At 43.7% G+C, this 16,457-nt stretch overlaps 5 protein-coding genes across 5 annotated transcripts; 3 read left to right on the top strand and 2 right to left on the bottom strand.

Annotated features, from left to right (window-relative positions):
* Window positions 1-1,275: 1,275 nt before the first annotated feature.
* On the top strand, window positions 1,276-2,112 carry J7337_013572 (uncharacterized protein; the record flags this gene model as incomplete). The annotated part of the gene is made up of 1 exon (XM_044831058.1): window positions 1,276-2,112. The coding sequence occupies one exon, from the start codon at window positions 1,276-1,278 to the stop codon at window positions 2,110-2,112; it is 837 nt and encodes a 278-aa protein (XP_044674333.1).
* A 297-nt stretch (window positions 2,113-2,409) lies between these two features.
* On the top strand, window positions 2,410-3,532 carry J7337_013571 (uncharacterized protein; the record flags this gene model as incomplete). Its single annotated transcript, XM_044831057.1, has 2 exons — window positions 2,410-2,581; window positions 2,682-3,532. The coding sequence occupies 2 exons, from the start codon at window positions 2,410-2,412 to the stop codon at window positions 3,530-3,532; spliced, it is 1,023 nt and encodes a 340-aa protein (XP_044674332.1).
* A 202-nt stretch (window positions 3,533-3,734) lies between these two features.
* Window positions 3,735-5,507, bottom strand: J7337_013570 (uncharacterized protein; the record flags this gene model as incomplete). Its single annotated transcript, XM_044831056.1, has 2 exons — window positions 3,735-5,186; window positions 5,250-5,507. The coding sequence occupies 2 exons, from the start codon at window positions 5,505-5,507 to the stop codon at window positions 3,735-3,737; spliced, it is 1,710 nt and encodes a 569-aa protein (XP_044674331.1).
* Window positions 5,508-5,984: 477 nt separating this feature from the next.
* Window positions 5,985-7,612, top strand: J7337_013569 (uncharacterized protein; the record flags this gene model as incomplete). Its single annotated transcript, XM_044831055.1, has 2 exons — window positions 5,985-6,067; window positions 6,151-7,612. The coding sequence occupies 2 exons, from the start codon at window positions 5,985-5,987 to the stop codon at window positions 7,610-7,612; spliced, it is 1,545 nt and encodes a 514-aa protein (XP_044674330.1).
* Window positions 7,613-9,544: 1,932 nt separating this feature from the next.
* J7337_013568 (uncharacterized protein) lies at window positions 9,545-11,773 on the bottom strand (the record flags this gene model as incomplete). Its single annotated transcript, XM_044831054.1, has 3 exons — window positions 9,545-10,806; window positions 10,859-11,280; window positions 11,334-11,773. 3 exons carry the CDS (start codon window positions 11,771-11,773, stop codon window positions 9,545-9,547), a joined length of 2,124 nt encoding a protein of 707 aa, XP_044674329.1.
* Window positions 11,774-16,457: the final 4,684 nt, after the last annotated feature.

Here is a 16,457-nt window from a genome sequence, read left to right as displayed (position 1 = left end):
CCCTCCTCAGACGTGAGGAGATGTTTCCAATACGTCGTGCTGAGTCGATTCGCCCTTGTGGGCGCGCATTGGAGCTTCTTAGACCCCTGCAGGGAGGCACAAACGTCATATTCTAGAGGTTTTCGTTTAGCAGCCCTTACGCTGCAGCAAGGTGATTACAAGAGCTAGATGCCATGTCTGTAGTTAGAAGCTCATAAGCACTACACAGAAGTTAGTATTATTTCACAAGAGCTATAAAATACACAACCTATATTTATACAGCTCTTCGCTTCTTTTGAGGAGGTTGCGGCTTCTCGTCATCTTGTTCTGGTTGGTCAGGGTCTATAATGTTTGATATCTGAGAGGTTTTGCTCATGCTTCGCAGCTCAAAGAAACAATCGATTCGTTATTACATTGACTCAAACTTCACTGGAACTAGTTCAAAGGGCCTTAATACTTGTTTGCGAGCCGCCGTCACCTCGTTGATGCTGGTCGCAGAATAGAAAGATACGCGAAGTTGATTCTGTTTTGGTATTTGGACCATTTCGAGATGACCCCACTCAGTGAATCATCGCTACTGCCATGGTATTAAACGGACACTTAGCTAGCGACCGTTCTCAATGCTGCTTTATCACCTGAAAATAAATGTTGATGTTGATGAAGAATTGTATTTCCGAGCTGCCCTATTGTCTTTGTTGGTATTGAATGTTCCCATACTCAGACAAGGCTTGCAAATGCCATTAATCAGCTGGTGGAGACAAGCAGCGGAAGACTAACCGTAACGAGCAGTATCTCGTCAGCAGTGGTTCTCTAAGCAGGTCTCACCATTCGCAAACAACCATGCGCTTACCATAGCAGAGAATCAGATACTCTTTTCCTACGGAACCAACGATGAGCCGGGTGGGAATACCTCGGTACGAGGTAAAAGCCTGCAAGGCCTGTCAATCTTCCAAGAGAAAATGCACTAAGCAGCAGCCCAAATGCCGCCGTTGTGACCTTCGCGGCTTGGACTGCCTCTATGAGCCCTTACCCAATACCTTTGTCTACCAAGCTACACAAAACTGCGGGGGGAAAGCTTCCCCGTTGGAAGCCTTGCCAGAGCCACCGTTGTTGCAGTCATGTCAAGAAGACAGTTGGTCTGAGCTGGTAGACATAGGAGGGGACAGTCATATGGACCATCATAACACTCTGGGTACTTTCTCATTGGAAGACCTGAAAGTGGCTTGGTTTCTTGATCCGGATTCTTGGAGGGCAGTTCCGATTGAAGAGTCAAATAGGGCGCATCTCACGACAGAAATGATCCGGGGGCTTCTATACCAAACAAGAGACTGGCTGGGCGATTGGACAAGAAGCGGAAGTAATGTGTTCGTGCATCATGAACTTTACAGAACTAGTCTCCCTGATTGCATCAGCGATGCTTTCACAGCACTGTCTTCATTTCTGTCAAGGACACCAGAGACCAGTGAGATGGTGCTCCGGATTGCAGAGCAGAAGGCCGAGAGGTTATTGGTATCTGAGGGCAACAGAAACAAGGCCGGAGACACTCTGAATAGCCTAAGTCGGGTACAGGCACTCCTGGTTTATTGCACGATCCGACTACTGGATGGTGATCTGCGCCAACGTCACAAGGCGGAGCAGCATCTTCAGACCCTACAGGATTGGACGAAAGAAATGATGGGTGATGCTCTAGAGGCCACGCATAATGGAGATATGATTATTAAGAACCATCTCACAAATGTCAGCCCTCAGTATTTCACATTACCGCTGCTCCTGGGCCAGTTCTCTCCTGAGCAACTACTGTGGCATTCATGGGTACTTTCAGAGTCCATTCGAAGGACATGGTGTGTATCCATGGGCCTTCAATCAGGCTACGAGCTGCTGAAGACTGAATCTGGTCCCTGTTACGGGACCTTACCCATCACTACAAGAAAGGGACTTTGGGAAGCCAGGTCGGCGTTTGCTTGGACAAAGATGTGTGCGGAGAGCAACATTGGCTTTATGTGCAGGAATGATCATGACAAGGTCATGGTGGATATGGAACCCGGAGATATTGACGACTTTGCGTTATGTATGATGGAACTCGATCTTGGCCCCGACAGGATGGCAAAATGGAGATCTGAACGCTCGGGGTGAGATTCGAAGAATCAAGGAACTTCGGTTCAGCCTCTTGACAAATCAGAATGCATTAGTAGGATAAGGGAGAAAAAGATGGGTAACGGAAGTTCAGTGGCTCGATCCGCTGCGATTTGCGGATTGCTTTGTTATCACGCCCTTCAGATCCGCAACCCTCCACTGGCTGAGTCAACAGCAGGAAAGGAATACATCTATCAAGAATCAGATATTTAAACACAATAATACCCAGCTATATACTTCTTTATCCCATTAACAACGTCTCAACTTCTCATCTCCATACCCCCACAATAGCCCCTCATGGCAAGGCAGTGGATTCTCAACGACCAACAGGGCTTTGAGACGTCGCTCAAGTATGAGACCAACGTGCCCATCCCGTCCAAAGATGAGTTAGGCCCACATGATGTTCTAGTCAAACTCCATGCAGCCAGTCTCAACTATAGAGATCTCGTCATTGCTGAATCAGCTGCAAGTACCTAGATGCCCAAAGTAATCGACGGGGCCTCCAGCTGACAGAGTTTAGCAATTCGGTCTCATCACCCCACTAATGGTCCCTTTATGTGACGGAACAGGCTCAGTCGAAGCTGTTGGCTCTTCTGTCAAAGACTACAAACCTGGCGATCGAGTCATCACTTTCCCTGCACCAGACGTGGTGGTAGAGAGAGGCAGCGATGCTGATGTTAACATGTCAGATGTACCGGCAATGCTCGGCCTGGGGACCAAAGGAACGCTTCGTACCCATGGAGTATTCTCGGAAGGTGCCCTTGTTCATGCGCCAGAGTCTCTCGATTGGCTTCAGGCTGCCACTCTCCCAGTCACCTGGACCACAGCATGGAACGCTCTCTCGGAACTAGGCAAAGACCAAACTGGACCACACACCTGGATTCTGGTTCAGGGAACTGGAGGCGTCAGTGTAGCAACCCTGCAACTCGCATCGTCCTTTGGGCTCTCCGTCGTGGCGACTACTTCATCTCAAGAGAAGGCAGATAGGTTGAAAAGGCTTGGTGCAACTCACGTTATCAACTATCGTGAGAACGCCACTGCCTGGGGCAAAGAGGCACGATCTTTGACACCTAATGGGGTGGGTTTCGATATGGTCGTAGATATCGGCGGTAACGAGACACTCAAGCAGTCACTCGAGGCAGTGCGTCCTTATGGGTCTATCCAAGTCGTTGGTGCTGTTGCGCAAGACACCGAGGTCGTTCCCATGATGGGGGCTCTTATGTTCACGTGCACTGTTCGTGGATTCCTTATGGGTAGCCAGAATCAGTACATGGATCTTGTACGATACATCGATGAGAAGAAGCTCAAACCTGTATATGATGACACAGTCTTTGAGCTGGCAGATGCCAAGGAGGCTTACAGGAAGCTGAGGGAGCAGAAGCACTTCGCGAAGGTCGTCATCCGCATCGACCATGACTAGATCTGACCTCAGGAGAACGAGTAGGAGCTTTCAGAAAGTCAGGTTCAGAATGTTTTGGAATTACAATTATTTATCTACAACTATGTCTATTATCGTTGAATCATATGAGAGTTGTTGTTCCCCAAGTGGTCACTATCGGGATGTAAGGATACCGGCTTCGTCTCTTCAGTGGCTGATTATCAGATGGTAGTTGGCCCATGTCCTAGTCTTCGAAACGTTGATTGCCACGGTCTTGGCTCTTGAGGTCAATTTCCTCAAGAAACATTGAAGTCAGCAGTCCCAAAGCACCCAAGCCTGCCATTGTGTAGAAAATAGTGCGGAAACATTCGAGGTAGATTCTTAGTACTTCATTAAGCGTTGTCTGAGAAATGCTCAAGGACCCGAGTTCTTTGATGAAAGCAACGGCCTTGGATGCGTCCTCCAAAGGTACTAGAGGCCCCCCAAGTTGTAACGAGCTTGAGGCGATAGTCTTTCCAAAGACAGTGTTGAATATTGCAGAGGCGATGGTCAAACCGATCAAACCTCCAAACATACGAATCGTGAGAAATTGCCCGATCGCAACGCCTGTATCACCGACATTCTTGACGCTGGCTTGCATCGGTAGAAGATTGAGTCGAAGAAGAGCAACACCTGTTCCCCATAGTATAGGAAGTCCATAGAGCATCGATGAAGGCGAACTGAGATTTAGGATTGCCAGAATCCCAGTGCCCAGAGCCAGCAAGGCCCATGAGAGCCTCAGTAGCCATGTATAGCCTCCAAATAATGGTACCATCATCATAGATATCACTGCGATAAACACACTGATGATAGATGTTGGCAACAGGAAGACAGCTGACTTGATCGGCGTTTCCAGATACACAGCTTGATAAATCAGTGGCAGATACTGAAGTAGCGAAACAAGGATGGCTCCATGAATGAACCCTCCAAGCAATGTCATGTTGGCGGTGATGGAATGGAACAGCCGATGAGGCATGATTGGTGCTGCAGGCTTCGCCTCGTAAAAGACGAAAGCGACAAGCACCAAGACACCCAGAATCATTGGAACCAAGGTCTCCCATGCGGCCCATGGAAACAAGGAGCCAGCCCAACTTAGCGGCAACACAAAGACAGTGATACCAGAGACAACGAGGCCCATTCCAATCCAGTCAAGACGTTCGATGTTGCTGGCAAGCGATGCGTCCATCGTGAGAGGCCGTAACTTGAGAAAGAAGAACACCAAGGGTGTTCCAAACCCAAGAATGGGGAGATTGATCCATCCGATCCATCGCCAAGTGGCATACGTAGAGAACAATGCTCCCACAGATGGCCCAAGAATGTTGCCCACTGCATTTGGGATACCCATCAAACCCAGATATTTTGATCGTTCCTCGAGTGTTGTCATGTCAGCGAGGATGACCTGAATAAGAACATCGATGCCACCGCCGCCAAAACCCTGGAGCACACGGCCCACGATTATCGTCTTCATGTTCTGAGCAACAGCAAAGGCAATTGATCCGATGAAGAATAGTCCAATGCAGACGTAGAGTGGTGGTTTTCGGCCGAATGCGTCTGATATGCTTGCCCACACCGGTTGCATCACAAGGCCGCATAGTGTATAAGATAGATTGGCCCAGAAAGACTCCAGACTCGAGCCTTTGAGATCATTGGCTATTGTCTAGTACAAATATCAGTATAAAAGCGACTGCGAGAGTCGTACGAGAGATGAAGAAGATCTTACCGGTAAAGCAATACCAAGTGCGGTTGCATCTACTTGGAAAACGAAAAGTGTAGCAGACAAACCTATAAAGGCCAATTTGAAGGCCACAGACTTTTTCTGCTTTGGCTGCCTGCCTTCATCAACTTGCAACGCTTCCGCATCTTTCGATGATGAATTTTCCTTGGCGTTTTTTACTGTCTCAAGTTCAATGCCACGATTTTGCTGCACTGGAGTTGCAGAGATCTCCGGGTTGCTTATTCTGGCGTCTGGCCGTTCCATCTTGAGCCCTTCACCGTATTATTTGAGCCATATCCAGTATTTTTGCCCATGAAACAACACTGATACCGGTGCGATTGCAAGAAGTGTCACGTGTTGTGATGAGGCCTCCTTGAACCACTGCAAGGGGTTTAGCTGAGAATCCGAAGGATCGAGGGATCCATAATATTCGGCTAAGACGGAATGAAGCAATTGATAAGTGAAATCTTTCGAGGAACCTAGGATAGGTATTCATACACTAGTCCCAGCTCACGCTGAGATCAATCGCACTGCCACCATGAGAGACTCATAATTTTTTCTTATGTTCATCTTATGCATGCATATTGCATCTGAAATTCTCTACTTCTCCAAGCGTCGGGCGCTAGCAAATGGCAGGGTATGACAGGCAAACACCCCAGTCGCTTTGTTCGCTAGTGCTTACGGCTCATTTCCTACAGTTCCGCCGAGTGTCCAAGTCGGGGAACCACGAAACACCGAACAATGGCCTTGCGAGATGCACTGGCTGTTCAGAAGAGAACAAGAAGCAGTGTTCCAAGGAGGAGGACAGGCTGCCAAACATGCCGGTCAGTATACTTATCATTTTCTCCTACCGTTCATTTTCACATTTGAGAAGAAAAGGAGAGACGAGTAACTAACATCCTGGCAGTAAAAGAAGGATAAAGTGTGATGAGAGTAAGCCGAGTTGCGCGAAATGCCTTCGATCTGGATGGAAATGTGACTATGATGCTGCATCGGCCTCTTCCGAGAGTGAGACCAGCCCAGCTACGATATCAGGATCATCAGCTCTCTTGCCCATCGCCAGCTACTCCATCCCATTCAAGATCCCCGGAAGCCAGAAAGACCGGAGACTGCTCCACTACTTCTGTGTCCAAGGTTCAGAGGATATCTCTGGGTTTCTGGCATCGGGCTTCTGGTCTCAAACTGTGCTCCAGGCTGGACACGAAGATCTAGTGGTGCGGCAGGCCCTGGTTGCAATGAGCTCACTCCCCCTAGACTACATATCGTCAAGTCCTGACAAAGCATCGGCAGCCAGTCCCGAAACCTTGAGTCTGTACGGCAAAGCTTTACGATCCCTAGGGAAGCGGATAGCTCAGCCTTCAGATGGCGCTACAAGGACTGCTTTGGTCTGCTGCATTTTGTTCTATTGCTGCGAAAGCACCATCGGTGACCGCAATGCCGCACTCCAACATCTCAGCAACGGCCTTAAGCTCCTGGCATCTGCTCAACGTGAAAAGGTCGCCGACGGGTCCAAGGACATCGAGAGCATGACCACTATTTTCGAACGCCTGGACATGCAAGCCAGCTTCTTCGAAGACGACCGAATACCAATCCTTGCGTCACCAGAGTATAAATGTGAAGAGCCAGATCATGGCCCAATGCCGCCGCATAAAGACTTCCTGGGGCTTCAAGACGCTCAGCAGCGACTGGTTAAACTTCAAGCATGGTTGTATCATTTTGTCAACAAGAACTCCGAATTCTATCAGGAGGCGAAGGAGTCCCTGAGCTTGGACATTTTGGAAGAAAAGTCTTCTTTGGAACAGGGTTACAATGCCTGGATCGAAGGCATCAACGAATTCGAGAACAGAGATCGCCACGATGACCAAACCTTGCACGGTATTCGAACACTTCTGGTTCACTTCCACGTTTGCCAAATGATATTGCAATCAAAGTTCCCTCAAGATCACAGCGTGTTTGGTGCTTCGCCTAATCCAACCGCTCATCACATACTCGATCTGGCTGAGACCTTGCTCGAGCATACCATACAGGTCAATGCCTCTCCTAGTGCTACTAGGACTCCACGGCGCAATTTCTCGCTGGAAACTGGAGTTGTAGCTCCATTGTTCGCTCTGGCAATCAAATGCTCAGACGATTCAGTGGCTACAAGAGCTGCTCAAATGCTTGCCTCATCATACCGAAGGGAGGGTCTATACGATGCTCAGACCATGTCGCGTATCATTAATGAACTGAAAAGATCACGAGAGAGTGCCATGCAGATCAAAGAGCAGAATGGAGGTTCGATCGAAGATATGATTCCACTAGAATACCATATACCTGATCAGTATGACGGCGGTGGGATAGACAAGCTTCTTTGGTCTATGAGTCTTTGAGACCATTCATTTCGGGGACCCCTCATAAATGGAAACGTAGAGTTAGATACTAGCGACTGAAGTGTGCTGATGATTTCTTACCGCTTCATTGTCCTATTTGTTGGGTAGTAATCGCAATTGGCTTCCTTGCTGTACGGCGTAGCAGAGTGGTCGTAAGCCCTAGTACGAAACGAGCGTATTCCGTTTTCTTGTAAAGCAGAAACTTATTCCTGCCTTACATGGAGTCATGGATTTACAACTGCATCTCACTCGAATATTACTGATTCTGGTTCGTTCGCCTCTGGCTGTGGGTGAGATGCATGGTCCAATACGGAGGGTCGCCGTGAAGGACCAAGGCTGACTGAAAAGGCAGACACGTCTGCAGTCACCCAACGACTGGTATCAGCCCAAATGCGGGGAAAGCCTTGATGATTTGGCTTATGACTTATGCACAGTCGAGCAACCTTCACATAATAAGTGGATGGCGGGCCTAATATAAGATAGCTAAGCGCTTTCAACTACAGTTCATCTGAGACTCACTTGCGGATCGAATACCTCAAAGTTCATTTCGCGTAACCTTCATCATCAAACATTACTCGTCGTTAAAATCAGTAATGGCAACTATCCCAGTCATCGGAGAGGATGGAGACGCAATTCTTGACGCCTGTACATACCACAGGAGCGAATTCGACAGGGTCCTAATACGGACAAATGAGCGAAAGATCGATGCACCATTTCTGCTGTCTACACCGGGCAGCGTCTCATCGTCAGGCCTCGGTATCTTGAGCCGACTGCCAGAGGAATTAACTCTCATGATACTTGAAGAACTTGACATTCTCTCTTATCTGCGTTTTCGACGCGTCAACAACCGTGCACGCAGCATGACGACAGCATCGCGCGAGTACAAAACTGTGGTCAAGCATGGACTTCAGGGACTGAAACCGCTGCTAAAGGCAGAGCTAGGCCATGATTTTACCATTTCCCATTTCTATCGGGCGCTCGTAAGCAACAAGTGTGAGCTCTGTGGAAAGTTTGCAACATTCCTATATCTTATTACTTGTCAGCGATGCTGCTTTACTTGCCTGCAAATCTCTGTCGACCTGCACGTTCTCCCTATCCCGGTACCCAAGGTGTTCGCGAAAGCAGTGCACAGCTCAAGCAAAGAGATTGAAAAGATTTGTGGACCTAAAATACGAGTGGTCTACGGCAAATACTCTCTGCAGCCGTGGCCTAGCGTCAAGAGACCCAGATACCTCGTACAAGCCAAGCCTGTCGTCGAAAAGCTCAGATCTCTTGATCCTTCTCGAGTGATCCCAACGTCGGCACTATCGCACCAACCGCAAGATCAATCTCACGACGAAATAAGACATGACTTTTGCTACCGGTATATGGCTGCTACGGCGTTTCCGTGGTATGATTTGAGTCATGAACGGGCAGAAACAGGGATGAATTGCAAAGGATGTCAGTTTCGCGTTGAAGAGTATGAACGCACGACAAGAGGTCTTGACCCTCCTTGGGGCTTTAATGATAGGGATCGGGTGTACTTGCGGGAGGAGTTCTTGTGTCATTTCAGATCGTGTGCGTATGCCCAGGAAGTATGGGCTGACACACAAGTGAACCGACGGGCGCCAGAATCGGACTTCACTCTCCAGGGCGGGATTTTGCTTCGTTATGAACCCAGACATGAACTTCATTGACTTCAAATATGACTGACCGCGAGGGTCTCCGGGACAGCTTCTGGGACTTGCCCCAAGTATTGCAGTGGGCTAGCCATTCCATAGCAACGGCCACATAACCGGTTAAATAGTTTACTAGTTCGAACCCCAGGTTCCAGTTCTCCAAACATACTGATTGAGATCCAACACACACATCAAACATTACAACTACCAAGTACTGCCGAGAGCTTATGTCCTGAGCTACATGCGTGGCTTCATCCATTATATACACAAATATTCAGGCGTTCTTGAGTGCCTCGTGGATCTCGCTCTTATATCTGGCATTAATAGCCCGCCGGTCAAGCTTTTGAGTAGCAGTGACAAGGCCCTGTGTAGTCAAGTCAGCAACATTCACGTGTCGGAATATGGGTGAGCCTACACTTGCTGGAGTCCACTCCTCTGGTGTTATCACTATGCTAGCAACAATTTCGGCACTCGATAGACCCCCTCGTTTCCCAGCTGCTTGCAGATCTTTGAGAAAAATCTCTTGAACCCGAGGATCACTGTACATGCTATGTTCATCAATATCCATCTCACGAGCCATGTTGCTAAGAGAGGCCTCGTTGGGCATCACGACAGCAATAGGTCGGGAGTGATCAGAGTCGGCATAAACCATGACATTCATGATGCCCTGCACACCCCGATATATCGCCTCCAGCTTCTCTAGGGCAACATACTCGCCACTGAGTAACTTGACCAGGTTCTTGATGCGGTCGATCACGCAAAGATGGCCGTCGGTATCGAACTCGCCGACATCTCCGGTTTTGAACCAACCATCTTCAGTAAAGCTTGTCTTGGTTTCTTCCTCATTCTCATAGTATCCTAGCATAACGGCCCCGCCCTTGATCAAGATCTCACCTCGCGGTATCTGCGTATTGGCAAAGTAGCCAAATTCGGGGACAGATACCAACTTGACCTCGATGGATCCCGGAATTGTACCTATCGAATGCAGGGTGAACTCAAGGGGTGATCCTAATGATCCGTTTGCACAGGTCTCAGTAAGACCATAACCCGTGAACATGGGAGCAAGAACGAGGGACAGGAAGTGTTTGGTCGACAGAGAGATGGCGCTTCCACCGTTGAAAAGGAACCGGATTCTACCACCAGTCATCTCTCGAACCTTGCCAAAAACGATGCTATCAAGCAAACAAGCACCAGGTAGCTTGTGCTTAACCATGAAGCTCTTGTATGCAAAGGCACGCCAGAACAAGGTCCGCAGAAGCACGCTTGCGTTGAGTCGACTCATGACACCTTTTCTGATACTCTCGTACACTTGTGGAACACCGGGCATGATTGTAGGGGCCAGTTCACGCATGTCTCCAGCGCAATTTCTCACAGACGTATCGGAAAGGGTCCGTGGATTACCGTAGCCAATGGCGCCACCAAAATAGTACCCGAGATTTTCGAGAGCCATTTCCAAGACATGGGCAAGCGGAAGATATGCGAGCAAGATATCGTTATGAGTGACACAGTCGGATACGCAGGTGTAAAGACCGGCAACTAGAATTTACATTAGTACTGAGTATCGAGAAGAAAAAGGAGGCCATCTTACTGCCTGCAATGAGATTGCCGTGCGCAATGCGCACGCCCTTAGGAACGCCCCCAGATCCTGAAGTGTACATGACACAATACAGGTCATCGGGTTCAGGATAAACAGGATCTACCATTTCGCTCTGGCCAGCCTCACAAAGGTCATCGAAGCTCATCACTTTGATCTTTGGATGTGAGGTCTTGAACTCTTCCAGGAGTTCCGACCCGCCGAAGATGGATGCTTCATTCGCGATCAAAGTGTGAACCTTTGACTTTTTGAGAGGCTCTGAAGCAGTTTTGAGCAGATATGGGTCGATATACATGACCTCAGCTTGGGTTTGGACGAGACTGTGTTCAAGGCCACCCGATCCGAGAGAGTCGTAAGTTGTGATGATTGACATGGATTGGGTAGCACAAGCATGCGACATAGCGATCCATTGCGCACTAAGTAGACTTGGTCAGACTGGAACCAAGACGCCTTGTAGATGATTCCATACCTCGTGGACCCGAACAGAAATACTTTGTCACCTCGTCCCAGTCCCAACGTTCGTAGGCCTGAGCCGACTTCAAGACAGTGTTTTTCATACTGCTTGTACGTCAAGAAAGAATAGCCTGATAGCTCAAAGTATGTCCATTCCTTTTCCACCTTCTCCATCTTGCCGTCTACTTTCTTGTCAAACTGATATATTCCTTTGTGGAGCTGAATCAGCTTTCTAGAACCAACAGCATTGCTATCGGGGAACAGTCGTGCGCTGCGGCGAATTATGTCGAAAACAGTGCAAACATCTTCTGATGGGCGTTCAATCAGGCTATCGCGAGCCCTTGGGTGTCGTCGGGGAACAGTTTCATCCGCTTTCTTCTCGTATCCAGGCGATTCTATGGTGAAAGGTGGTTTGAACACCTGATATAAAGGCGTGATGCCTGAGGTATGCGCCATTCTACCGTAGTGCTACTAGAAGGATGCAGGTACAAAAGGCGTTATTGGAGATGATTGCAGAAGTCTGACAAGCCTTCAGTGTCGGGAGGCGAATATGTCGCAAGACGTGAGGCCTGAGAACGTTGACGTTGGGATCGTTGGCTCCATAAAGGCAACTCACAGTCATCAGCACCCAACAAAATTATCCCCGAACATTTTGTTGGCGGCTTATCCCTGCGCCTGATCCTGTCTTACTCTCCACTCTGACATGGGACCTCTGGCCAACCTGCAACGCGTGGTCAATGCTGTTGTCGCTCATCGACGCTTAAGTCTTCATTGCTTGCTGTGAGTGTCATACATGTGACATGGCTAAGCCAGGTTAGGTGCCACGTCTGACGCGCTGACACAGTCAACCATCCACGCAACCATGTGCGTGAGCGATCGGGTCACAGCACCCAGCGATGCAAAAATAAGCTGACTGGCGGCTGTTTGGATCACTGAACTCCTTCGACCATGATTCGTTGCCAGTATCTTCAAGTTATCCTGTTGGTTCTGCTTATTGACAAGAAGTGGCTGCAAAGTATGGGCAAGCCGGAAGATGCCGATATGGCTAGTAGTCGTTGTCTCAAAAGGGCATACGTAAGCATAAAAGCGGCTATGATGACATCTAGATCCAATGGATTCAGGCTGCTGGACGGCTGTATCATGCGTGAGTTGTTCCATCTGACATAATCTGTCAGACACGTACATTTAGTACGCAATCCTTTGATCCTCATTCTGGCCGCTCTCAACAACGATTACTCGGCCCTTGGGCAAACGGGACAGTAAACCTAAAGCCAAAGTGTGGGAAATTATCCTTTGTGTTCAAAACCTTTATGACTCATTCAGTGTAGAAGCTTTATCTGACTGAAAACCTACTCCTGATTACGACCGAATCTCTAACAAGCTTTCCCCCCCAACGCCACTTTAGAGTCAGTCATCAGAACATCTAGCTTTTCAGCCAAAAGCAAGATCTTAGGCGATAGTGAGGGCGACAAGTATTTTGCCCGTATGTGTTTGTTGGTGTCCTTTGCCTTTGTGGCCTGGAGTCTAAAGCCTCTTTTAAAACCTTAAGCTTACCGCAATGGGAAATCATCACTAACTTAGGGCAATTTGAGCTCGGCCAACTGTTTAGTCCCTGTAAATATATGAAACCCTCAGGCAAGTTTAACTCAAGAGATTTCTTAACAGCCTGCCCATGAGTGCATTTATTTCTATGGCCTAAAATCATCGACTGCATACGGGTTTTCCATCGTAGATCATGATGTGTCAACCGCTGCCTTGAGATCATCGCGCCATCTTTGAAACGAATCACGGAAGCGATCGTAAATCGTATACTTGATGATAAAGGCCGCGAGCCCACCATATGTCTCCCAGCTGATATACTCTGTTACCTTCTCACCACTCGTCGGGTCGACAGACTCTATAAACTCGTGAATTCGCTCGTTGTGGGTCAAGAAGAAAGGCATGGCGATTTATCGCCAGGCGACCCGATATCCTAGCCTTCCATCATCAGTCTCAAAGCGCTCTACTCTGTCAACAGTTTCGGCCGCTGTGTTTGTCCGCTGCTTCGAGTTCTTGCTCATGTGGACATCAACTGTGAAATCTACCCCTGCATAGAGGTGGCCAGGGCGAGAAATAAGTTGATGTAGGTCCGAGTCATTTGTAGTCTGATTAGTGATCGGGGGTGCTTTTGTGATGGTCCCGTGAGAGGTGAGGGCGTTCCAGTATGGCCAGGCATTAGTATGGATCAACTTCTCAAGGCATTTTAGTGCTGAGGCATAGGCCATGACAGAATAGCTAATTGAAAATGCAGACAGGGCGTTGATACTGTGAATTGGGGTAAGAAGGGGAGAGCCAAGAACAGCAGGCTGCGCTTTTATGATTTTATAGTTAGAAAATGATATTATAAGAGCAGAGAAGAAGAAATATAAAGTCAGTAAGCTAAAGTAAAGAGAAAGAGTTTACTTAAAAATATAAAATAAGAAAAAATTAATTAAGTAAATTTAAATTAAATATAGAGTTAATAACCCCAGTTTAACCACTATTTCATCATTGATTTCACTTTATCTGTTCAGATATAAGGGCAGTTAGTCACGTGCCTAGGCATATATATTCAATTAATAGAGTCGTCATCAACTTTAGGTCAATTTGGCTTTCGCCAACTAACTTACATAAAGTAATAGAGTCAACCTTCTTCCTTCAAACCCCGCTATTACCCCGCCTTCACCTAACTCTGTTCGTAGACACACTGTCCTTAATTTCATATAATTGGGAGGATATAGCATAGATAATTGGCCTTAATAATTATATTTTTAAGCCACTCTTTATATAAGGCTAAACCTGTTAATACAGTAAGGAAAGCTACTTCCTTTATATTAAAAGGTAAGCCTTCTTTTATAGCCCTTTCTAGCTTATTTAATCTAGCTAGCTCCCTAGCTAGCTAAACTAGATAAATAAGATAACCTAGGTAAGCTAGATCTATATAACTAATTAAGTTAATCAGGGTATAGTTAAAAATAGCTATCTTAACTAGGCTAGATAGGCTTCTAGATAAGAAGTTCTTTTTAATAGCTATAGCTATTATATAGAGCTTATAGCAATCTTTACTATTAGCCTAGCCTAGTACTAATTTAATTACAGTAATAAGGTTATAGTTAGTTATATAATAGCCTTAATCAGGCTCTAGGCTCTTATATATAGCAGGTATCCTATTAGTGGCTATAATTAATATCAGTAACTATAACTAACAGGGAAAGTCAGGTCAGCGAATGTACTTTAGAAGTGCAATAGGTGCACTAGGCCCAGTATTCTTTTAGCAAGGGTAAAGGAAGAAGGTTAATACAGCTGCCAAAAGGCAGTACTTATGCTGCTTAGTTAAGGCAGTAATTATGCCACTTAAGGCAGATAAACCTTAACTAATATTAACTCCTATAATTCTGGCCTACTATAGGGGCCTTACTATTTAAGCTATTATATAAAAAGTTAAAAGCTTAATAGCCCTAAATAAGGCTAATAGTAACTAAAAAAAAAAAAAAAAAAAAAAAAAAAAAAAAAAAAAAAAAAAAAAAAAAAAAAAAAAAAAAAAAAAAAAAAAAAATAAAGTTAATAAGTCTTAAGTATTATTAACTATATTTAGTTAATTTATATTTTTTATATTATTTTATATTATTTTATAATTTTAATTTAATTTATTAAGCTAGCTTTAATTTATTAATTTTTTTATAGCTTTAATTTAATAATAAATAATAAATAGAACTTAAATATTTTAATAATAGCTATAAAAGTATTAATTATAAAGTCTTTAAGTAAACTAAAATCTTAATAAACTTAATTAATAAAATTACCTTTAGGCTATAGTATTTTAAGTAACTTTAATTAAAATAAATATATTATATAACTAGCTAAAAAGCTATAAAAAAGCGTAATTAATAAAATCTATAACTCCCTTATAACCTTAACCTTTCTTAATCTATTTATTATTTAATAGAAATATTTATTATAATAATTATAAAATTATTAAAAAATTAACTAAGCCTAGGTTATTTATAAGTTCTTTACTTTAATTATATTAAATTAATATTACTAACCTTAATTATAATTAAAATATTAAACCTAAATAGCTTATAACCTTAAATTATTAATTAACTAAATATATAATCTTTACCTTTATCTAGCTATAGCTAAAAGATTAGTAATAATAATATTATAGACCTTATTTAAGATATAACCTTAAAAGCTAGAATATAAATATAAAAGTTAATAAAGAAAATATCTATAATTAGCTATAATAGTTAAATAGATAAGTAATTACTTAACTTAATTAAATTTAAATATAAGATATTTTATTACTTAAACTTTAATTTTAATACTATTTAAAGTTAGTATTAAAATAAAATATTACTTTTAAGTATTAATTAATAATATATTAATACTTTAAGCTTAATAATAAATTATTAAATTAATAAATTAAAGATTTATTATAGCCTTTAAATTATAATAATTATTAATCTTATAAGTATAATTTTTATAAACCTAAAAGTATACTTTTTATAAGTAATACTTAAAGTTTATATATAATAAAATTACTTAAGAAATTCTATTAAAGTTAATTATATAAAATAAAAGATTTAATATATAAAAAGGAGTTTTATTTAAAAGTTAAAAGAGCCTTTTAATAGGTAAATAAAGTAATAGTTAATTAAATAGAATTTACTTAACTAAATATATTTACTTTATAAAATAATAATTAATACTAAAGTAATAAATAGTAATATTGATAGTAATTTAATAAAAAGGCTTTTATATATAATAAGTATTTTATTAATAGCTATAATTAATATTAATAACTATAATTAATAAATATAAAAATTTAAGTTAGTAAATATACTTTAAAAATATAATAAATATATTAAGCCTAGCTTAAGTATTAATTAGCTATATTTACCTTTAATTTATATTCCTTATATTACTTTATATTACTTTATAACTTAATTTAATCTATTACTAACTTACTAAGCTAGCTTTAGCTTACTAATATTTATAGTTTTTCCTTTAATATTAAAATCTTTATTTTATAATTTACCTTTTTATTTCTTTTTTCCTTTTTATTTCTTTTTTTTTATTTTATAATAGCTTTTAATTCTTATAATATAATATTTATATT

The sequence above is a fragment of the Fusarium musae genome, chromosome 11 (assembly GCF_019915245.1).
Source record: "Fusarium musae strain F31 chromosome 11, whole genome shotgun sequence".
In the NCBI taxonomy this organism is placed as follows: domain Eukaryota; kingdom Fungi; phylum Ascomycota; class Sordariomycetes; order Hypocreales; family Nectriaceae; genus Fusarium; species Fusarium musae.
This window is presented reverse-complemented; position numbering and strand designations above follow the sequence as displayed.